The 22823-nt window shown below is 37.5% G+C and overlaps 3 protein-coding genes across 4 annotated transcripts; 2 read left to right on the top strand and 1 right to left on the bottom strand.

Annotated features, from left to right (window-relative positions):
- The first annotated feature begins 900 nt into the window (after nt 1–900).
- Nucleotides 901–7258, top strand: LOC103943889 (dolichyl-diphosphooligosaccharide--protein glycosyltransferase subunit STT3A). Its single transcript, XM_048586464.1, has 23 exons — nt 901–1124; nt 1498–1560; nt 1775–1830; nt 1945–2016; nt 2187–2292; nt 2379–2429; nt 2522–2617; nt 2835–2894; nt 2985–3098; nt 3308–3394; nt 3836–3939; nt 4032–4127; nt 4658–4778; nt 4897–4977; nt 5076–5207; nt 5300–5536; nt 5732–5875; nt 6001–6187; nt 6271–6368; nt 6495–6574; nt 6679–6766; nt 6885–6974; nt 7067–7258. Exons 1-23 carry the CDS (start codon nt 1008–1010, stop codon nt 7124–7126), a joined length of 2340 nt encoding a protein of 779 aa, XP_048442421.1. The 5' UTR covers nt 901–1007; the 3' UTR covers nt 7127–7258.
- Nucleotides 7259–7470: 212 nt separating this feature from the next.
- On the bottom strand, nt 7471–12067 carry LOC125467955 (protein unc-13 homolog). 2 transcript variants are annotated; one of them, XM_048586457.1, is made up of 5 exons: nt 11343–12067; nt 10043–10905; nt 9396–9852; nt 9102–9285; nt 7471–9007 (listed from the first exon to the last, which is right to left on the bottom strand). In XM_048586457.1, exons 1-5 carry the CDS (start codon nt 11841–11843, stop codon nt 8076–8078), a joined length of 2937 nt encoding a protein of 978 aa, XP_048442414.1. In that variant the 5' UTR covers nt 11844–12067; the 3' UTR covers nt 7471–8075. The 2 variants fall into 2 exon arrangements, with proteins under 2 accessions (XP_048442414.1, XP_048442409.1); XM_048586452.1 differs by having other exon boundaries at nt 9096–9285; nt 11343–12064.
- Nucleotides 12068–18804: 6737 nt separating this feature from the next.
- Nucleotides 18805–21324, top strand: LOC103943887 (pentatricopeptide repeat-containing protein At2g22070-like). Its single transcript, XM_009354255.3, has one exon. It carries the CDS (start codon nt 18905–18907, stop codon nt 20990–20992), a length of 2088 nt encoding a protein of 695 aa, XP_009352530.2. The 5' UTR covers nt 18805–18904; the 3' UTR covers nt 20993–21324.
- The last annotated feature ends 1499 nt before the right edge of the window (nt 21325–22823 follow it).

Here is a 22823-nt window from a genome sequence, read left to right as displayed (position 1 = left end):
CTAACGACATAAGGATCTGATAATCGTAACAACCCTACAAATAATACAACCCAAAATCAACCCGAGTTAACCTGAATTGACTCGACTTATTAGGTTATATTCATATTTCCTTTCTAACCCGACAACCCGATTAACTCGAGCCCAAACAATGAATTGCACAACTACCCGTTAAACCCTACTCCACTTATCGTATCACGCCACGTGACATACTGCGTAGCAATAAACCAATCACGAGCTTTTGCTCTTTTTGCAATGTCCCCAATTAACTCTAACAAAATGCCACGTATATATGCGCAAAAGACACTAACCTCATTTAATTTAATATTGAAATAATAATTAATAGAAAGATAATGTTAATGAGATGTTAATTCTTTGAAATTTAATGTGTATTCAATTAATATTTCAAGTGATAATATTCAATCAAGATTTTAAGTGATTCTCTTAAATTTATTGTGTATTCAATCATGATTTTAAGATAGTTTATTAAAATTTTAGAAATCAGAGTGTATTGAATTAGAATTTTAAAGAAATTTATAACATTTCAGATGTATTCAATTATAATTTGAATTTAATTTGTCAAAGTTGAGGAATTAGAGGGAATTGGAGAGATTTTGTAGTGTATTTTAAGCATCCACATATCTCATCTCTTATCACAAAATTTATAGAGAATTGAATAAAAAATATACATAAAATATCTACAAATCAATTACATTCTATAAAAATCTATAGATTTATGAATCTATCAAAATCTCTCAAATTATGTCGCCAACATTATCCTTAATAATACTATTGAATCCGTAAAACACAAGGATACCTCTTTATTATTTATATATCAGGGGTATTTTCGTCTTTCCAAATTCAAGTTGTCTCTTCTCTCTCTCTGCATAGAGCGACAAAGTCTTCTCCCCAACTCGGTTTAGTCACTGCCCCGCAAAAGCCCTTCCTTTCCTCAGACCTCAGTCTCCTCCATCGGTCTTCCAAAAGCTCGGAGCTTGATTTGGCCGTCAATGGCGGCCTCGCAGACCTCCAACGGGACGACCTTGAGGCATGCTTTCGGAAATGTCCTTTCCTTCTTCATCCTCATCCTGATCGGCGTTCTCGCATTTTCGATCCGGCTCTTCTCTGTGAGCCCTTCGATCACTGTCTTTTCTCCAGTTTGTGTAGATCTATCTCTTATTGATATCAAAATCAGGTGGTGCTCGTTTGGCAGCCTAGAAAATGCATCAGTGTTGACATTATTTATCTATTGATGTACATATATATGGATATTATAGTGCAAATCATACAACTTTACAATTGATTCTACTCTTGTGAATTATCGAACCAAATGGTGTTTCGTATCAGTTTGCCTTTGTGTTATTCTGTAAATTGTTGTGTTCTAACTGTTGTAACTTTGAATTTTTATCATTCGTAATTACATTTCTCAGTAATCAAAAGGAGGGTATCTTGTATTTGTATCGTACTCATGTTTGTGTTTCGGTGTGAATTAATCTACAGGTCATAAAGTACGAGAGTGTTATTCACGAGTTTGATCCTTACTTCAATTACAGAGTCACTCAGGTTTGGTTTCTTTATCATTTTTTCCGTTTAATTCAAGTTTCGGTTGTCTTGCGCCTAGAAGTTATAAGCTGAATACGTTGGCATTGCTTTTGATCAAACATATTTGAAAGTTTTGAATTTTACTGTCAGAGCATGCGCAGATTCATCTTATTATATTGTAATGGAATATAATTTCTGGAACTGGTTTGATGACAGCTTTCTTTGTTGGTTTCAGTTTCTGACGAAGAATGGAATATACGATTTTTGGAACTGGTTTGATGATCGAACCTGGTAATTTCTGATTTTTCTGGCTTTTCAAACTTCATGGCAGGGTTACTGTTTTGATTTCCTTAGATTACATAATTCAGCAATCTGAATTTAAACTTTCTTGACATTACATTCTAGGTATCCTCTTGGTCGTGTGATTGGTGGAACTGTTTACCCTGGATTGACCTTGACCGCAGGATCCCTATGGTGGTGAGTATGACCATTTATAATAGATATGCTAGAAAGAAATTTCTTTTCTTCTGAATTTTAACTACTGAGTATGAGTTCCCCACAACCCTAAGGGAGAAAAGGAAAGGGACCTACTTGACAATGATTCCTATTTTTGCCGATATTTATGATTTATTTCTCTCTTATATCAGGTTTTTGAATTCTTTGAACATTCCTCTTTCTGTGGAAACTATTTGTGTATTTACTGCGCCTATATTCTCTGCTTTCACATCATGGGCGACTTACCTTCTGACTCGGGTTTGTATTCATGCCTTAGTTATTTTTGTAGATTTTGGTTATCTTCCTCCAATTTCTTGATGGTGTTCAATTGCCTCTTTCTTCAGGAAGTTAAGGGTGCTGGTGCTGGACTAACAGCTGCAGCTCTTATAGCCATGGTAAATTACAATAGCGGGTATTTTTAACTCTACAACATATGGACATGGTAATGCAAATTCTTAACTGCCCTTTATTATGTTTTCATTTGTAGGTCCCATCATATATTTCTCGTTCTGTGGCTGGAAGCTATGACAATGAAGCTGTGGCTATTTTTGCTTTGATCTTCACTTTCTATCTATATATAAAGGTTAGGTTTGGTAAAAGACAACTTTATTTTATTCTGTTAGGTGCATGGTTGTTTCAAAGAATGATCTGATTCTGATGATCTGATTCTGTTACCATTGAGTAGGATCACCTTATGAATTTGTTTCTGATGGATCTTCATTAGTATATACTATATATATTACAGGGATTATGTTTAATGTGCTTCAATATCTTCTGATTACATTATGCAATATATGCAGACACTGAATACAGGATCCCTCTTTTATGCAACTCTTAATGCCATAGCATACTTTTACATGGTAAGTATATGTTCTAATGTTGTTTGTGCTTTTGTAACCTTACATTTTCTGTCAAATTTATGTTTACTTGCATTTGTTTCATTGCTTCAGGTTTGCTCTTGGGGAGGCTACACATTTATTATTAACCTGATTCCAATGCATGTGCTTCTCTGCATTGTAACTGGTCGCTACTCATCTCGTTTATACATTGCATACGCTCCTCTTGTAAGTATCCTCAGCACTGACGATGCTATTTTTTTATTGAAAGCAGGTGGAACATGCATTTGGCGTTAAAATTGAAGAATGCATACTAACATTCTTGCGCTTTGTTAGTTTGTAGCTAGAAATACTAGATGAAAAAGAATGGTGACTATAAAATTGATACATTTAAATGACCCTTGGTTCCTATTGAAATCGTAGCTTTGCTAATGTAGGTGGTCTTAGGAACATTGTTAGCCGCTTTGGTGCCGGTAGTTGGATTCAATGCAGTCATGACATCAGAACATTTTGCATCCTTCTTGGTAAGCATTTCCCAACTTTCTTTTCTTATTGACTTTTCATTTTCTGATACTGGAGCATGTCTTAGCTTTTGGTTATTTTCAAAACACTTGTAAAAGACGTCCTCATACTGAGTTAATAAGGTTCTGAAGATGCTAGTTCACGTCTTTGTATAAGTGTTCTTTTTTTTGGACTGAGCCACTTATAAAGTTAAAAGAGCTTGGTTTTCATTAAGCAGTTTTAAAGTATATGGTTGCTCTTTAATGGACTTGGATAATTCTTATAGAAGGTTAGCAAATATGTAGAAGCTTTGCAGTTAGTAGAACTTAAAGAAGGGATTGCCTGAATTTGGAACTAATTAGAAGCCTGTTTTCTTCATTTTTTTCCAGATAGTTTGTATCCCGTGCAGTTCATAACCTCATCTTTCTTACTATGTTTTATTGTTGCTGTATTTTCTTCTGCAGGTTTTTATTATTATACATGTGGTCGCTTTCGTGTACTATATCAAAGGGATTCTCTCTCCAAAAATGTTCAAAGTGGCTGTCACGCTTGTTGTATCCATTGGCCTGTATGATTCACTTGTTCTGTTTTTAAATTTATTGAGGGTCTCACAGATTAAACACATAATTGATCTCGATGCCTCTCATGTTACTTTTCCAGGCTCGTATGTTTAGCTGTCGTAGCAGTACTCGTAGCTCTGGTAGCTTCAAGCCCAACAAAGGGATGGAGTGGGCGAAGTCTAAGTTTACTTGATCCGTAAGTACATAATTCGCTAGTTATGTGTGTTCGTCGTTTGCGAACCTTTGGTTTAATGGATGAACTAACTTGACCGAAGCAGCAATTTCAGTTCGGGGCGCAACTTAATTTGGAGGAACTGGTTTTGAAACTGTCCAAACATCTGGCTTTGGTCTGATATATTATTCAGAGGGCCTGATGTGGCAAGCTAATTCTTGTAGAATGCATAATACTGCAAGCACCAAAATACATCTCAAATTTGGAATATCAAAGTAATTTAGTAAATGATTTGGTAATATGGTATTCACTAAAATAATGGGGTTCACCGGAAAAAGTTAGTGGATCATTTGGAATCTTTTTGATGTATATAGTAATACTCTTTTAGAATTCACCACCCTTCTGGTCCCTCGAGGCCAGCAGCTTCCCAACTTGATATGTTAGTCACCATTTGACCTGTTTGTATTCTATAATTTTTCTTGAATTACTTGAAATGTCTGTGCTGCCTAACTGAGAAATAAAGCAACTTCTATATATTTATATTTTTATTTCAGAACTTATGCGAGCAAGTACATACCAATTATTGCTAGTGTTAGTGAGCATCAGCCTCCTACTTGGCCCTCTTACTTTATGGACATTAATGTGTTGGCCTTCTTGGTTCCTGCTGGAATTATTGTAAGATTCAAATCGTTAAAACATATTTTGCCTTTTATTTCCGACTTACTCCATTTTGATTTTATTCCGATATTCAATGTTCCTAACCACTGTTTTTATGGTATATATCTGTTGGTAGGCATGCTTTTCACCTTTATCTGATGCAAGCTCTTTTGTGATCCTTTATATTGTAACGTCAGTATATTTCTCCGGAGTCATGGTAAATAACTATTATTGACTTATCTAAATTTAAGTTTTCTTCCAGTGTTCATGTTAATTCATGTTAATATTATTTTCCAATTTCCACTAATATCACAGGTGCGGCTTATGCTGGTACTTGCTCCAGCAGCATGCATCTTGTCTGGGATTGCTCTCTCCGAAGCTTTTGACATTTTCACACGATCAATCAAGTTTCAGCTACCTGGTTTACCAGGGCCTCCCCAAGTTGATGTAAGCATCCTTGTCGCTGTTGGTTTCATTTCCCCCCGCCTTCTTATAAGTTATTCAGGTTTAGCATTGATTTTGTCTTCTTGACCTTTAAGGCAGGGGAAACCAGTTCTGAGAGCACCGTACCCCAGAATGAAGTACCGAAAACAAAAACAGATAAAAGTGCTGACACATTAAAGGAGAGACCCTCAAGAAAGAACAGGAAGAAGGAAAAGGAACCAGTTGAAAAGCCTTCCATTAAATCTCAAATTGAAAAGAGGCTTCTGGTTTTACCATTTGAGGGATCCGTTCTTGCTATTTTTCTCCTTGTGTTGCTTGGAGCCTTCTATGTGGTATATAAATTTTCTTATTTCTCTATTTTGTGTGATTTAAACCACGCCTCTGATTCCGTTACATATGAATTCTGTATGCACTAGTATGTTATGGCCCAATATCAAGAGTTTATCAAGTGGTTTTTTAGAGGGGACGTTATCTACTGAAATTTTAATTGATAAAGATGGCCTCTGAAGTTATCATTTGTTTTGTAGGTTCATTGTGTCTGGGCAGCAGCAGAAGCGTATTCAGCCCCATCTATTGTTCTAACATCTCAGTCACATGATGGTCTCCATGTTTTTGATGATTTTAGAGAGGCTTATGCGTGGTTAAGCCACAACACTGAGGTGGATGATAAAGTGAGTTCTTCACCGTGTTCTTTTTAGCCCCTACATCAACTCAATTTAATTTGACAGACAAAGACCGCACCTTTTGCGGAATGAAGATATTAACTAACATTCATTCTTGAATAAACTTGTTACAGGTCGCATCTTGGTGGGATTATGGGTACCAAACTACTGCCATGGCTAATCGCACTGTCATTGTTGACAACAACACATGGAACAACACGCATATTGCAACTGTGGGTACTGCCATGTCTTCTCCAGAAAAGGCTGCTTGGGAAATTTTCAACTCGTTGGATGTAAAATACGTCCTCGTTGTTTTTGGAGGTTGGTTCCTTTGATCACGATGAGATCTTTTTACAAAACAAGAAAGTAAAACCTTATTCTGATAGATAAACTTTACTTATCAGGTCTTGTTGGCTACCCCAGTGATGATATTAATAAGTTCTTGTGGATGGTCCGAATTGGAGGGGGCGTATTCCCTCATATCAAGGAACCTGATTACCTAGTGAGTCCCTGGTTTCTTTCGTCGTCTTTTTTGTTCTCTAACTGGATATGAATTGAGACTTTTGAGTTATTAGCGATGTTATTGTTGAGTTGTTAACTGTGTCTTACATTGTCTTTGTTTCTAAAGAGGGATGGACAGTATCGCATTGACAATCAGGCAACCCCCACTATGCTAAATTCTCTCATGTACAAGCTCTGTTATTACAGGTCTGCATTTGCGTAACATTGGTTGCTAATTTGTGGAGTTTTTCATATTTTCTTCGTTTCTTTTGTTCCGGCTGTGAGTAATATCTTGTGTTCTTTTACTTTAGGTTTGTGGACACAGACGGTAAAGGCTTTGATAGGGTGAGGCGAACAGAAATCGGAAAGAAATATTTCAAACTGACTCACTTTGAAGAGGTCAGACGATATAAACGTTTAGTTTGAGATTATATTCGAGTAATATGACGTCAAGTGATTATTCAAAACTTAAACACATGCCGGTTTCTGACTATGTTGTGGATCTTAATCAATGTAGGTATTCACAACTCACCACTGGATGGTTCGGTTATACAAACTAAAACCGCCAAAGAACAGGATCCGAGGAAAGACAAAGAAGTCAAAAGCGGTATGTTGATCATCACTCTTCCTCAGTACTGTCGATTGTAAAGGCTCCTAGTTCTATCGATCTAAGGGGAACTGAATGTGTTTTCTTTGCAGAAATCAAGCTCAACGAGTAGCGCAAAGAAGAGTGGAACGAAAAGGAATCCTTGGCACTGAAAGTCATTTATGTTTCTGTCGTAGGGAGGGAAACTATCTGTGGTCACTTATCTGTAATCTCATATGATACGTATACAGAAACGCTGAGAGGGCCTCGGGAGAGAGTGATTGAGAACAGGCATAGTTTTAGTTGTTCATTTCTTGCGAAACACAAATGGATCAAAGATTTTGTAGTCCCTTCTGGTATGGATTTTGACTTGTATACTCTTTTTACGAAACGCAAATCTTTATAACAGATTGATTAGGTAAAAAAAAATACTGAGGCAAATTCGGACTGCGGACACGGGCGATAACTGGAGGCTAACACGATTGTATTTCCAGTTCAATCTGGTGAAACATATTCGTAAAAACGAACAGAAAGATATTCCATTATTCATCACGAAGAATAACAAGCCGAGGGCAAAAACAGTCGAAAAAATGTAGGTGCTAACAAAAGAATAAATGTTACAGACCATGGCTTATATACGTACGCATCAAAGTTACAACAAAAATCTGCAATTTTCTCCAAACCTCACTCTGTCCGAATTCACGTAACCGGCTAGATTTTAGATTTGTCGTTCTTCGTATCGTGCAGTTTTTCTCGTGCTGTGCCAGTGGCATAGTGGGAAAAACTCGACGGAGGAAGAGAACTGAAGCATCCCCGCTGCATTCGGCAAACAAATTGTAATCGACACATTAGAATAAAGAACAGTATAAATATTTGCTATGCACTAGGAACAAGTCCACTGCTTGCTTGAAGTTCTGGACTGACAGTGGTGAAAGCTCCAAACAAGAAGAATGCGGACCAATAAATATGCTATACATCTCTATATTCTGCCCCCAAACTGAACAGCTCTTCCGACAAAAACACGATAACAGAGTTTTCAGCGAGTGATGCCGTGGATATGCCAAGCCGAAATGATCCTTACTCAACCGATGAATTTATCCTTGATCAATCTTTTCAAAGTTGTTACAGCTTCTTAGGCAAGTTATAAGTCTTCTTTAGGAACTTTGCTGCAGTCTCGTCATTCCGATAACACAAGACGCGTAGAAGTGTGTTTGGTTCGTTGGAGGTCCACTCGCCTGTAGTTGGAGGCATTGGAAGCCGAGATTTAGCAGAAGATCCATAGTTCTCCAGGGTTGCACGTTTGAACTGTTCAACAAGGCTGTCAGTATCAATACCGTACAGAGGGAGGATACCTTTAATAGTGGTAGATAACTTATCAATCACATCAGCAGGCAGTCCATCCCCGTTCGACCAGAATAAATCAGTTAGAAACCTAAAATCCTCCTCGATTAAGTCAGAATCTTTCCGCGTGAAAGTGCGAGAAGGTCCTCCAGCTAGCAAAACCAACAAGAACCCGTCAAAAGAAGCTCTCATTACATCAGTAATGACACGTGTTCTAACTCTGTCATGGACAGTTGACGAAATAATCTCCAAATATTGCTCAAGCTCCTGAAGAAATGGCTCAATCCTAGATGACGAAACTCCCACAATATACAAGCCGTCAAAAAGGACATGACTTAGGTCATGGAAAACGACCTTGTATGCTGTTGCCTCACAAAGTTGTTGGATCCCTTCAACACAAGCAGATGTGGAAAGCTCAAACATTTTGCCCACTCCGTTTGCAATATTGTCCTCCCGAGGGGTTTCAGAGCTCCCAAGATGGGAAATTATCCTCTTCTCGAAAACTCCCAATTCCATTCGAATAAGCTGCAAAGTATTAATGCGAACGCAAAGTTGCGGAATCCCAAATGAGCTGTCCCCATTTGTACTTCCAACCTGAGATTTCCTTCTCTGACTTATATGCAACCTTTCCTTTTTCTTGAACACACCATATTTTGACCCTGCTGAGCATCTGGTCAAAGCAGGTAAAGTGGGAATGAAAGTGTTTCCGGTCCCTGCACAAGTAACAGAGAACTGGCGGTCATTATGGAGATTAAAAACTTAAAATTCAATGTACCAATGCAAGCTATGAAATATTTATACCGCAACCAGATTTGGCCTTCAAGATATAATGTTGAATACATTTGTCTAGACCGATCATCAATTCTGGAACCAAGACAGAATGCATGGGTATCGGCAACATAAAGAATGCTTCCAACGTATCATCTATAATGCGTAAAACTTCAACAGCAGAAGGAGCAAACCGCTCTTTGTTTGCCTTTGGATTCCATACCTGTCGAAAGAAATTTCAGCAAAAAATACTTTCATGTTAGAAAACAAGCACTGAGGCTTGTATCTCTTGTTTGTCAACTTTTTCGGTGCGTGCAAACAGAAAATGCATACCTCTTGATGCAGATTTCTATCAACCCATTCCCTAAGCCTGTCTACTCTTGTCCTTATCCAAGCCTTTGCCAGATTGGCAATTACAGCTTCAGCCTCGTAAGGAGGCATCTCCCTTATGATCGACATTCCGCCATCCTCACTATCCACTAAATCTTCGACAGCAATCTGCACAAGATCTTTTTCCAATTTGTCAGCAGCTCTAAGCACTTGTATAGTGTCCGGCGTCAAATCACTGATACCCGCCACAAATTGCTTTAGCTCATTTCCATAGCAAGAATGCAGTGTAGCCATAGCAATGCCTGTTGCAAGAGGGTGCCATCTCTTCAATACTGGACCAAATATCTCCTTCTCACTAAAAGCCAGTTCGCAAACATCTTGTGCAAGGGCGGTAAGGACAGGAAGATTGTTTTGGCTCTTCGAGTAATGCTTGCTAGAACCTACCTTTTCCAGTTTCTGCCTTAAGACAACATACAAAAACTTGATCAGTATATTAAACCAGAAATCTAGACAGCAAAAGTTTATCGACCTGATTTTCCAATAAATCGTCGACAAGAAACAGGCATAAAGAATATTTCCTATCATAATATACACTGTTTACGGCCTCTTTATTTAATGGAAGCCTAAAAATAATATGGAAACTTGCCTGCGCAAAAGCCAAGCGTATTGATGATCTTGTGTAAGCATCAACCTTGTCATAACCCACATTAGTTTCTTTCCTCTTCCTACGGTGTTCATGAGAAATATCTTGAAACAGTATTTTTGCTGATAATAATCCCAGAGAGAGAATGTTTTCCATTGCTTCTATATTGCCACTGTGGAAATTATCTCGGTAAGCAAGAAGCCTTTTCTCAGCCCAACCCAATATCGAACTCAATGTCGAACTTAAGATCTTCAAGTAAGATGGATCTTTTGTGCCATAGGCATCTTGCTCAACTTCCGCCAACAGGTTACTGGACGCAAGCAGCAGGTCGTTATCTACTTGGCCAGTTGTAACATAACGATGAAATAAAACCCACGAGAAACAAAGATTATGCAGCATTTGGTTTATTCCGAGGACTACCCAGGTCTTCTTTATGAGGTCAAAAACCTCTTCAAGCTCTTCAATAACAGATGTTTCTTCATTCGGGTCAAAACACGATTCTAGTAGCATTTGGTAGAGCCTAAGGTTGAACGGAAACCCATCAGCCCAGTGGCACGTCTTAGAAACAGAACCGTCAACTGATCTGTTAGCAAGAGACATAACAACATTGTAGAGAACTTGCATCGACTCAGTGTGCTTTCCAGTTTCTATGGGTTTATCTAAGGCCCCGTGAATAATCTTCCGGAGTTGTTGAGGAGCAGTGTCTCTCTTATCTAAGGGCAAATAAGGATACAAAAGAAGTCCGGCTTCGAGAACCCTCAAGTTTCTCCTCTGCCAAGCTTCATATTCTTGTTGGGTAGGAAAATCCGAAGACTTGAACTGCTGTAATAGCTCAAGGGGCAATACCATGCATTCTATTCGCCGTCCAAGCTAAAACAGAGACAAATACCAACAATTCACTAAGCTGGATTAGAGATAACACAAACAGCCAAAAATAAAGCATTCAAATTCAATACTCATAACTCACTAAGAAATAATACACATTCTCTAGAAATGCCAAATTTGAAAAGATTATAGAGTGTAAAAAGTTGAAGATGCTAGCGCCACATTGGCTAGAGCGGATGTGCTCCCATGTGCACACGAGTTCTTATAGATTAGTTTAACATAGATTATCGCTCATAACAAAAGTGTCAAAATTTAAAACCAAATTTTGATTAAAATGTTGCAACTTTGATTTCTCCTTCCCCCAATTGTCGATTTTCTATCATTCTAACTTCATTTTTCTATCTTTTCTATCATTTTCTCAGCAACCAAACACAACCCAGAATCCCCATTAAAAAAAGAGTCTTTCAAATCACAATTCATACCTGACCAGCAGCAACCCTCAAAAGTGCTCTCCGGACCCTCGTATCAGTCTGCTCCGAAACCTTCATCTGAACCCTCACGAGCTCCCAAACCGTCCCGGTCCACTTACTCTTCCCCTGACTCACTGAGTCCCCGCCACCGAGTCTTCTCCCAGAAGCCGACTTCATACCCAGCGCCTTCTTGAACCGGCTCGCCGCCGACGACGTCGACCTCTGAAGCGACGACGGCAGTGAAGTCAGAGCACTCCGGTCGGTCTTCTCGGACTGCGGGACGTAGGTGAGCGGCTTGGGCCCGGAGCTCCGGCAGGCTCCGACTAAGATCTCGTAGACGGTTTCCCGGAGCTCCGAATCCGAGAGGGTCGGACCCAGTTCCCCAAATGGGTTGGGGAGGCCTTCAACTGTGTGAACGGGCATGGTGGGTTGGATTGGAATAGGAATTGGATTGGCGTTTTGGGAGTGTCGTCTGGAGCTTCCGAATACTCTGTCTCTGAGAAGGTGAGCCATTTTGCTTGCTCAGTGCGCGTGGGGACAAAAACGAAAAAAAGGAAAAAGGAAGAAGCTTTCGGGGATTGTGTTATTCTTGCTCGACTTCGAAGGAAGCCATGATTTAAAAAAGGTGCTGAACTTCAAGCAGATACAGAGACAGAGACAGAGAGAGGAGAGAGAGAGAGTTAGAGAGAGAGAGGCAACTGAGTCAGAGTTGGGGCGCGTAATGTATATAGAAATTGGAATTTTCTAGTTTTGATTTTGTTTTTGTGTGTTTTTATTTAAGAGAATCTGTCAATATGAGGTGCATGAGAATTCAGAAAAGACCTTTTCTTCCTTTCTGGTCCGTATAAAAAATCATAATATAATATGACTGATAGGTCTCTTTGTCATCGTTCATTTAAACATTCTCGGTGTATCTAATTTACTAGTTTTATATTCTCTCTTACGGAAATGTAACTGTAACAATATATTAGCTTAAGGGTAATTAGTTTAAAAGTAATGTTAGGATACTAAATTTATAAAAAAAATTGAAATTAAAAGACATGTAAGTTAATGATTAGTTTATTTAATATCATTTAGTTTGCAAATTATATTTTCAAATTTAATTTTTCTAACATTACTCTTAACTTATAATAGTATTGAGTAAATTTCTATCGCCATATCAAGAAAAAGTTCAATCTTTTGCTTCTTTATCCAAGCCAAAAAAGGCCAAAAAAAAGGAAACATTAGCAATTAGTTGGGATTAGGACCACCGTTTTTCCATTTTCTAGATTTGTTTATGTACTTGAAACTGGAAGGTGAGCCCACACCGCAACAGAATTTAGGGCGAACATGCCACTGGGTGGTACCATGTTGTTTCCTGGATTCTGCCCCCAACCTGTCAACTTCTTCCGAACTTTCATGTAGTTCTACATTAGGATTTTGTCCTTGCAAAATGCTTAAAATAAGTCCGGTATTTGTCTTATTTATTCCTAAGCAAAAGTGTAACTAGAGACATATTTATTACCAACGGTTTTCGGCTTACCATCTTAACGTTTTAATTTTCAAACCAATAATACATGTTATTTGATAACGTTAAAGCGTTCTAGATGTTACTGTTTTACAGATGTTTGTAAGTCATTTTTTAGTATAACTCGTCATTTTAAATCTAACATGATACAAATACTTGAAAATACTCTTTTTCTTGCTCTTTGTGAGTAGTTCAGTTTCAAATGGGCCTCGTTTAACTCTCGTTCAGCCTCTTCTATTTAAAGTTTTGGCCAATTCGAGGCAAAACGAAAAGAAGGGTTTGGCTCCGGGTGCAGTATCTCCTCTAGCGGGGCAAGAGTAAGAGTCTCCGGCGAAGAAGCCGGCAACTCATACAGATCTTGTATGCCAGAGTTATAAAGCAAAATGAATTTCTGATTGTGTAGTTAGGTTGCTTCAGCCAACAAAGGTGAATGCTTTAATGTCACTTTCTATATATATTTACACCAAATTCCAACCCACTCATATCTCATTTGTGAATGAAAGCACAGAAAATAATTATTGATTAACATCTCTTTATTCTGTGTTTTTTTTTTTTTTAATTCTTTTGTTAGTTTGGAGGTCACAAGAAAAAGTGGAGGAAATTTTTTTTTAGAAAATAGGGAGGTAATATTTACAAGTAAATCTTTTGCAAATTGCAATGTGACTCTTATGGCATTTTTTTTTTTTTTACATGGAATAGCTATACTTATATGGAAATTATTTTAACTCTAAACTTTTTATGTGTTTTTGTAAAATAAAAAATACTTTTCATGCGTTACTACATATATACATGCAGAATCGAACAATACGCGGTTTTGCATTACAATTTGTAACTCAAAACCTAAAAACCATAAATTAGATTAGATTAATTAGAGAGGGGGATAGTTGATCCATATCCATTCGCTGTCTCTTTTATTCATGATTTTATAAAACATGTCATCCAAACTAGTAATTTCACAAGTAACATGTCTAATTCTGAAAGTGGATGCCATATATCAAATTAGGCAGGCAGGACTTAATGGCACACGGGGCCTGCATTTGGCATAATATTATAAAATTGTAAGTAAGATATTGGGAATTTGGGAGAGTATTTCCATTTGGCACAATTTTGCACGTCAAACAGGAAATAGGCCTTCCTTTTGATTCGTTATATTATACATATTGTTTGTATTTGTATGATTGTATATATTATTAATTCATAATTAGCTAAGACGTTGCCGTCACTTTATCTCAATCGTGTGTTCATGTAATGTATTAGCTGTGTTAGAGCTCATCGTGATAGATTTTGATCATCATTCATAATATTAACAAACATAATACTTTAAATATCTTACGCCACAAATCCAACTTCGCACAACCAAAAGAAACCACGTTGATTGATTTTATTAAACTTGATCAATATTTTTAATACCATGCACTAATTAACTAATACACTTACTCTTCAAATTCATTCTACAATTTTATCTTTTAATAACTCGTGGCTGGTGGATAATTTATTGCAGCATCTCGATCATCACTAGTTTGAGCACAAATTAGGACCGGATTCACAAAGCTTACTTTTTGGATTATACTTATTAAACCTTTGTACAAATATCTGTTTAATTAATTAGTTAATTAAGAGCTCAATCTGTTAAAAAAATTTACCCCATATAAATGACCAGAACTACCTGTTTTGATCCAATAACTTCATGTTCCAGCATAATTTCTTGCATATTGGTTTGAACATACGCGCGGTAAGTAGGAGAACGAGAAAGTGTTTAACTTGCTCCAATATCTCAAATAACTCGGATATTGTTATAAACAGAAGCATCTAGTGCTTATTTAACAAGCATTGTAAGTTTTTTTTTATAGTAACAAATCATGCAAACAGGTCAAATTTTATCAAAAAGGTATCAAACACACGACTTCTATATCATCATTTTTTTTTTCATTTTGTGTTCATTCGTTTTGTGTTTTGAAGACCCGACCGCCAACAGAAGTCCGGCCAAAGGGGCGTCGTTTCTCAAAAGAGATGAAACGGCGTGTTGGAAATCATAGGCTGCAGCAGTCGATCTGCGCTGTTTCTTCGCCAGTGTCGACGTGTTTACTGTGTGTAAAGCCAAAACCCATCGCCTGTGAATTTCTTTGGACTCAAGAGATGATGCATTGATCGAACTAATGGACGGACCGCAAAGCAAGTACTCTGAACTCTTGAACTAGAGGAAGGACCTACCGACCGATTTCTTGAACTGCTACAGTCCATATTTCCAATTGACCGAGAAAGAAGCAAGAACGTCATCGTGGCAGAGGTAGTAGCTCAAGCTAAAGCACTTGAGAAGACCTTGGAGGAAAAGATGAACAGGAGTTATTTACTTTTACTACTAATCCCTCTTGAATCTTTTTAGTCTTTCATTATCAATAGGTTTATCGTTTCGCTCCTGTATCTACCAAAAAGGTAAAAAGATCTCTGAGATCTTCACCGTAAATACTATGAAGCAGCAAGAGCACTTAGCAGTACCTGCTGCTTCCACTTGCAGCGTTGGAGTATTGTAAGATTATAATTTGGCGTAGCAATAGCAGTTTTAATTGACCGAATGCCTATGCAAATCTCTTCTGAACTTGTCCATTCAAGGTACTCAATCGAAACAGTGGTTCTAATTCCCCGTTTGATTTTGTAATGTCCTTTAATTTATGGGGGTTTCTCAAAATTTGATATATTGCTTGGTGTGCCCTTAATACAATGATCTATTAGTATTTATCTTCATTTGCATGTGACATGTCTTAATTCGAATATATTAAATATTTCTCTTCACTTGTAAGTGAAAAGTCTAGTGGTATTACTCTCTCAAGTCAATGCATCATTCATACAATTCCAAATATGGTTCTTAAACTTTACCTACAAAAAGGTTTTGATCCAACTCAATATGTAATTGTTTCCCTTCAGAAGTCTCCTAATAAGCATGGCAAAAGTCAAGTATCTTTGTATGCAACTAGCCTATGGTTGGGGTCCAGTTTAACATACAAGAATCCATAAGCTTTGTGGAAACGATAAACATACAAATCATACAAGTCTATGTCTAGCTCTTGTCATATGCAACCTCTAAATTATTGTGGTTATATGTTAAGTAAGATGGTCACTTGACACAATCAAACACAAATATCCACATAATAATGACATATAAGCATCAAGCCAAAGATAATCAATGATATATCATGTTTAGAGATTCAAGAACAAAGATATGAAAGTCGCATCAAGTTTGCATTGACAATCAAGTGCTTCATCCTAACCTTAGGACATTAGTTTAGCTAGACATCAATTCAAAATATAAACAAATTTTTCAACAACATAAGCAAAACAAAAGTTTAATTATTTTGCATTTTGGTTTATTATTATTTACAATATATTTTGGTATTTTACGTCTTAGGTTATATTGTAGGTTAAGGATTTGGATTCCTTGCCTATTAGGGATTAGGGTTAGCTCCCTACAAATGTTTTATTATTCAGTTGATACAAGTCAATTACAATGCAGTCATTTGATTTTTAGCCATCATGTCATTACTTATTTTTCAGTTTAATATAATTATATCCGTTTGAAGTCCATTTATTTATTTGTTTATTATGCGTACTTTGATTTTCAACTATACAAGTAGTACAAGCATAAGTAAGAGATGATGATAGAAAACGGCAACAAATGAGGTAAAGGTGGAGACGTGCTTGATCCCTTGATGAAGAGCTAATGTTTTGAACCAAATTTGAACGGAAAATAAAACAGCCATACGAATTCTAAACCACAGCAGCATCCCCCCCCACCACCCAAAAGTTCACGATCAAAAGCTCATTTTTGTTCCCCTCTGTAGTCTTGATCTAAAATCAATTGGGTTCCAAGTCCACATTGCACAAGGAAAGCCCAATAATCTAATAAGGTTATCTCTCTCCCAAGCTCAATTGGTTACCACATGTCTAATATCTCTCTAAATACTCGACCCGCAACTTGAAAATATGGCAATCTTACAAGCCAATCACGTCCTATACCATAAGATTATCACGTAATCCAATAGAGATTTTTAAACTGAGTAGTAATCACTAAAAATTTAATAATTTCACATCAGACATTGAAATCACGAAATGTAAAATTCTTCAAAAATACCATCTAGAGTTTTTCATCCATATATGGCTCATCACCTAGTTCGTACTTGGTTGTTTTAGTTGTTCTCGACAAATTATTCCAGTAGACATATATGTACAACCCTTCCAGCACATAACATGAATTGCATCCACTTCTTCAGAATTCTTCATTTCTCTCTTTTTGGTCCAGTTGACCTACAAAGTACAAGAAAAGGAAATAAATGACTCAAAAACAAAATAAACTAAGCAACATAATTGAGAAAAAATAATAAAAATAATGACTACATAAGCCACTTATATCAAGTCATGTCGACCTAAAGAACGTTTCATAAACTAACATATACCAGAGTTTTTACTGTGAAACTATTCCAAGCCAATTACGTAATACCATGCGTTTTATCTTTTCTTTTACATATAGTACTAAATTGGCTTGAGTTATTTCATAGTAGAATCTCTTGCTGCATGTAAGTTATTATTGAATATTTTAAGACGGAACAAGAAATTGGACGAGTCATTGGTCCAAAATGACTATTGGCACATGAAGCTTGGGGTGGGCCTGACTTAAATTACGGTATAGGTAAGTTTAGCCCAACACTTTTCTCTTAGACCATCTCCAATAGTGACCTAAAGCCTAAAAATATTTAGCCCAGAAAATTTAGGTTTTAGCCCAGAAACAGCTTTTCTACTTCAACCCTTCTGGCTTAAAATTTTAGCCCCAGATTATCAAAGAATAAATTAAGGCTATTTTTTTTAAATTAACTTTTTAAAAAAAAAATTTATGTAGACTATCCTAAATTAATTTTATGAACATTTTAACCTAAAAATATTTAAATTCCGATAAATTTTGAAAAATCACTAAATCAATACATGAAAATCAAGATAAACCACATAAACTTAATACCAACGACATTTAATAAACCATTTAAACTTAAAAAATAAAAAAGACAATTAATAAACCACATAAACTTAAAAAATAAAAAAAACAATTAATAAATTACATAAACTTAATACAATCGAAAACTCATAGACTACATAAACTTAATAATGATATTCACCATCTTGACTTGGTGATGGACTTGGGTGATAGTCTTGAGATGAATCATCATCTTGAAATATACTCCTTGTGGCATTCCTTCGTAAAATTTCCTTTTGCTTACCACGTAAGTATCTCTTCCTCTCTGAAGTGTATTTGTCGAGGTCCTCCATTATCAAATTAGTTTCGTACCTTTCTTGCTCCCTATCCCCTTGTTCCTTCATGGCCAAAAGCATTTGGGCGATTCTTCTTGCCGACGGATACAAATACATAGGTATTTATAGAGTTTTTGGTTGAATTTTAGGTTAAATAATTTTTTTAAATTATTCTAGCCGTTGGATTTAAATTTGGACCGTTAGATTTTTTTTTTACCGTTATATTTAATTATATTTGATTTAAGCCATTGGATTCAATAAATACATAAATATAAAACTAAAAAAAAAAAATTTGAACCTGGACCGTTGGATTAACCAACGGCCCATTTAAAGTCACCATTGGATTAACCTAACGGCTACTTTTGCTTTGAAAGCTGAGGGAACAGCCCCACGTGGGGCTGTCGGCTGATTGCAAAAAGGGGCGCGTGCGCGTCTGGCGGAAGGGAAAGTGGGCTTCACAGCCCGTGTTTCACTCACAACAGGTAGGGTCCATAATGACTTTTGGCCTAAAAACGGGCTGGTATTTGGCCTTCTTTTAAGTTTTGGGTTTTAGGTTTTATTTAGCACATGGGTTGGAGTGGGTTTTGAGGGGAAAAAAAGGGGGAATTTTAGGTTATAAGTCATTATTGGAGATGGTCTTAAGGTAGATAATATCGTTTGTTCAAAAAAAAAAAAAAAAAAAAAAAAAAAAAAAGTGGAGAACTTTACCCATTTTCAAAGGCGAGTGAGGCCATATAACGGATCCCTGTAATTTCAAATTCAAAGCGGTAAAATTATGAAAGCTAGGCAGAGTCTCCGTGGCGCCATAGACCTATTGTTCTCGCGCGGCAGCGCCACCGCCGAGACCTACACGCGGCTCGTGCTCAAATGCGTTCGAGCCAACGATGTCGCCGCAGCGAAGAGGTTGCAATCTCACATGGACCTTCACTCGTTTCAGCCCACCAAGACTTTCGTCCATAACAGGATCCTCCAGCTCTATGCAAAATACGGAAATCTTGCTGACGCCCGCAACCTGTTCGACAAAATGCCCAAGAGAGACATTTACTCGTGGAATTCCATGCTTTCTGCTTATGCGAAATCCGGGTCCCTTGAGGAATTGGGGACAATGTTTGATCAGATGCCTTCGCGGGATTTGGTCTCGTACAATACGGTGATTGCTGGTGCTGTGGCTAATGGGTGTTTGAGCAAGGCGTTGGAGGCTTTTGTGAAAATGCAAGAAGAAGGACTCGAGCCTTCGGAGCATACTTTTGTGAGCATGTTGCAAGCTTGTACCAGATTGCTGAATTTTAGGATTGGGAAGCAAATTCATGGGAGAGTGGTTGTTCGTAATTTGGAAGGCAATGAGTTTCTTTTGAATGCGTTGATCGATATGTACGCCAAGTGCAGTGGCATTGATCAGGCTCGGTGGTTGTTTGATTGGTTGGTTGATAAGGATGTGGTGTCCTGGAATTTGATGATTTTCAGGTATTTGAAAAACGGGCAGCCTGAAAAATGCATTGATTTGTTTCGTGCAATGCAAGCATCAGGTTTGAAGCCTGACCAGGTTGCGGTGTCCAATGTTATCAGTGCTTACTTTCAAACCGGAAATATAGTAGAAGCAAAGAAGGAATTTGATGGGATCAAGGAGAAGGATAAGATTTGTTGGACAACAATGATAGTAGGATATGCGCAGGTTGGCAGAGAAGAGGATGCTTTGATATTGTTCGGTAAGATGCTATTGGAAAATGTCAGGCCTGATAGTTTTACCATCTCAAGTATAGTTAGTACCTGTGCAAAGTTATCGTATTTGTATCATGGACAGGTTGTTCATGGAAAGGCAGTGCATATGGGAGTCGTTAATAATTTGCTTGTGTCTAGTGCTCTGGTTGATATGTATTGCAAATGTGGAGTTACTGAAGATGCTTGTGTGGTTTTTGAATTGATGCCGTCACGGAATGTGGTTTCTTGGAATGCTTTGATTACAGGATATGCACAAAATGGGAAGGACCTAGAAGCCTTATCCCTATATGAGAACATGCTACAAGAAGACATAAAGCCAAATAATGTTACTTTCGTAGGTGTTTTATCTGCTTGTGTCCATGCTAATTTGATTGAAGAAGGACAGAAGTATTTCGATTCAATAAGTGAACGAAGTGGTACGGCTCCCACTATGGATCATTATGCATGTATGGTGTGTCTCTTTGGCCAATCAGGTTGCATAAACAAAGCAGTATGTCTTATTGAAACTATGCCTTATGAACCGAATAGCTTGATTTGGTCGACTCTTCTATCTGTTTGCGCAGTGAAAGGTGACATTGAACATGCCAAGATAGCAGCTAAGCATCTCTTTAAATTTGAGCCACTCGGTGCTGGACCATACATCATACTCTCCAACATGTATGCTACTTCTGGAAGATGGGAAGACGTGGCGCGTATAAGGTCTCTCATGAAGGACAAGCATGTCAAGAAGTTTCCTGCTTACAGTTGGATTGAGATTGAAAACAATGTTCACAAATTTTCATCAGAAGACCGAACTCATCCAGAAACACAACAAATTTATGAGGAACTAAACAAACTGATAAGGAAACTGCAGGAATCTGGGTTTACTCCCAACACGAAACTGGTTCTTCATAACGCTGGGGAGGAGGAGAAGTTTGAGTCCATCTGTTATCACAGCGAGAAACTTGCTCTTGCATTTGGTTTAATCAAAAAACCTAATGCAAGGATACCCATAAGGATCATAAAGAACATCCGTGTTTGCGGAGATTGCCATGAGTTTATGAAGCTTGTGTCTCAAGCTACTGGAAGGGCTATCATCTTAAGAGATTCAAAAAGGTTTCACCATTTTAATGATGGGAATTGCTCCTGCAAGAACTGCTGGTGAAAACCAACATTTGAAGTGAAGGATTCAGTTTGGATATCCCATTTGGTAGGCCCTGCACTGAAGCCTATAGGACCAGATCCATCTAAGCCCAATCCATAGAAAAGAAAAATGTCCCAACTTTACTAGCCCCAAAAGAAGAGTGCACAAGAGCCCATCAACCTACTGGTAGCCCTAAGAGGAAAGCCCTGCAGGAGGCTTAGGCGTCCGCAAGAGGAGAGAAACTTGCCCATCAAAGTTGTGAAGGTATCTGAAACCGATAAAACAATGTCATGTAAGATGTTTATCGCTGGTGATAATAAGGAAATAAAAGTTGCCAACCATTCTAATTTTCACCATCATGAAATTATACGTTACATTTTTTTTCTTGGAAATTTCTGTCTTGCCAGATGGCCAATAACATGAACATGTTCATCCATTCCATATCATGCATGCATCCGTTGTTAGTCTCTCTCTCTCTCTCTCTCTCTCTCTCTCTCTCTATAACGTACAGAGGGAAGTAGAAATAAATGGTCATGAACCCACCTTAGGAGAGATTTGCAAGTGTAATCAAGGATATATGCTCCGATTTCATTACCTAACAAGAGTTGTACATAAATAATATATATCTTCGGTTGCATCTAAGAGCAACTCCAGCCCATGCTAAATGGACTGGCACCAAGTGAAGAAAATGGACTGGCACCACATTTTTCTGCTCCAGCCCGCACATTTGACTGGCACCCAGCCCGTGCCAGTCTGTTGCCCAGCCCAAAATGGACAGACCCAGAAGCCGGCCTGTTTTGCTGGCGCGTGCAACACACGCGGCTGCCCAGGCGAGTAGCCGACAAGAAGACAGGCGCTGGGGCCCGCGTGCAGACCCACTTGCGGTCGCCCGGGTGAAGGCAACGTGGCCTCGTCAGAGCCGTTGGATTTCCAACGGCTAGTTTTTTAGGCCGTTGGATTTCCAACGGTAAAAAAAATTTAAATTTCAATTTTAAATTGGACCGTCCGATCACAGATCAACGGTCCACGTTTATTTCACCAAAAATTAAAAAAAAAAAAAAAAAAGGCCCAACGGTCAGAAATTTGACCGTTGGCCACGTGGCGTAATGAGTGCTGTTGGATTTGATTATTTTTCAAATCCAACGGTCCCGATTAATTACAACATTAAAATTTATTAAAAAATAATTAAAAAATGTCAAAAATTTTTAAAAAAATACAGAAAAATTTTAAAAAATACATTTTTTATTTCTATAAATACCTAACCCTCATCTTCCACCTTACACTACATTTCAATATTTTCTACACTTTCTACACTTTCTACATTTGAATATTTTGTACACTTTGAGAGAAAAAAATGACTTCGTGGAAGCTCAGTGAAGATGTTACGTTGTGTGAATGTTGGGTTCGCACTACTCATGACCCGATTACGGGTAATGAGATGGATAAGCGAGAAATGTGGAGTAAAATTACGAAATCGTTCAACGATGTACATGGAAAAGATGTACATGGAAAAGATGCCAGATCTAGTCAAGGTCTTCAAGGTCGTTGGAAAAAACTCAACGCATCCTTTACTTGTTGGAAAAACGCCCTCTCTCATGCTTCTGGTAATTTGCGTAGTGGGACAAGTTTAGCGGATGAGGTAACAATATTTTTATTTATTTATATGCATTCCACCCACATCAATATTTTAATTTATTTAATTTCTTATGTAATTTTTATGTAATATGCATTCCAAATACTTATGTAATTTTTATGCATTCCACAATTCTTATTTAATTTCTTATGTAATTTTTATGTAATATGCATTCCAAATACTTATGTAATTTTTATGTAATTTTTATATAATTTTTAT

Source organism: the organism of the source record quoted next, unplaced genomic scaffold (assembly GCF_019419815.1).
Source record: "Pyrus x bretschneideri cultivar Hongxiangsu unplaced genomic scaffold, Pyrus_bretschneideri_v1 Contig1, whole genome shotgun sequence".
Lineage (NCBI taxonomy): Eukaryota > Viridiplantae > Streptophyta > Magnoliopsida > Rosales > Rosaceae > Pyrus > Pyrus x bretschneideri.
This window is presented reverse-complemented; position numbering and strand designations above follow the sequence as displayed.

Coding starts and splice junctions, on each gene's coding strand:
- LOC103943889 (XM_048586464.1), top strand. CDS start 1,008: ATGGCGGCCTCGCAGACCTCCAACGGGACGACCTTGAGGCATGCTTTC. Junction 4,128..4,657: donor AGTCTAAGTTTACTTGATCC/GTAAGTACATAA, acceptor TTTTTATTTCAG/AACTTATGCGAGCAAGTACA. Junction 6,188..6,270: donor CGTCCTCGTTGTTTTTGGAG/GTTGGTTCCTTT, acceptor TTTACTTATCAG/GTCTTGTTGGCTACCCCAGT.
- LOC125467955 (XM_048586452.1), bottom strand. CDS start 11,843: ATGGCTCACCTTCTCAGAGACAGAGTATTCGGAAGCTCCAGACGACAC. Junction 9,853..10,042: donor TCAATACGCTTGGCTTTTGC/GCAGGCAAGTTT, acceptor TGTTGTCTTAAG/GCAGAAACTGGAAAAGGTAG. Junction 9,008..9,095: donor GAAGGCCAAATCTGGTTGCG/GTATAAATATTT, acceptor TTACTTGTGCAG/GGACCGGAAACACTTTCATT.
- LOC103943887 (XM_009354255.3), top strand. CDS start 18,905: ATGAAAGCTAGGCAGAGTCTCCGTGGCGCCATAGACCTATTGTTCTCG.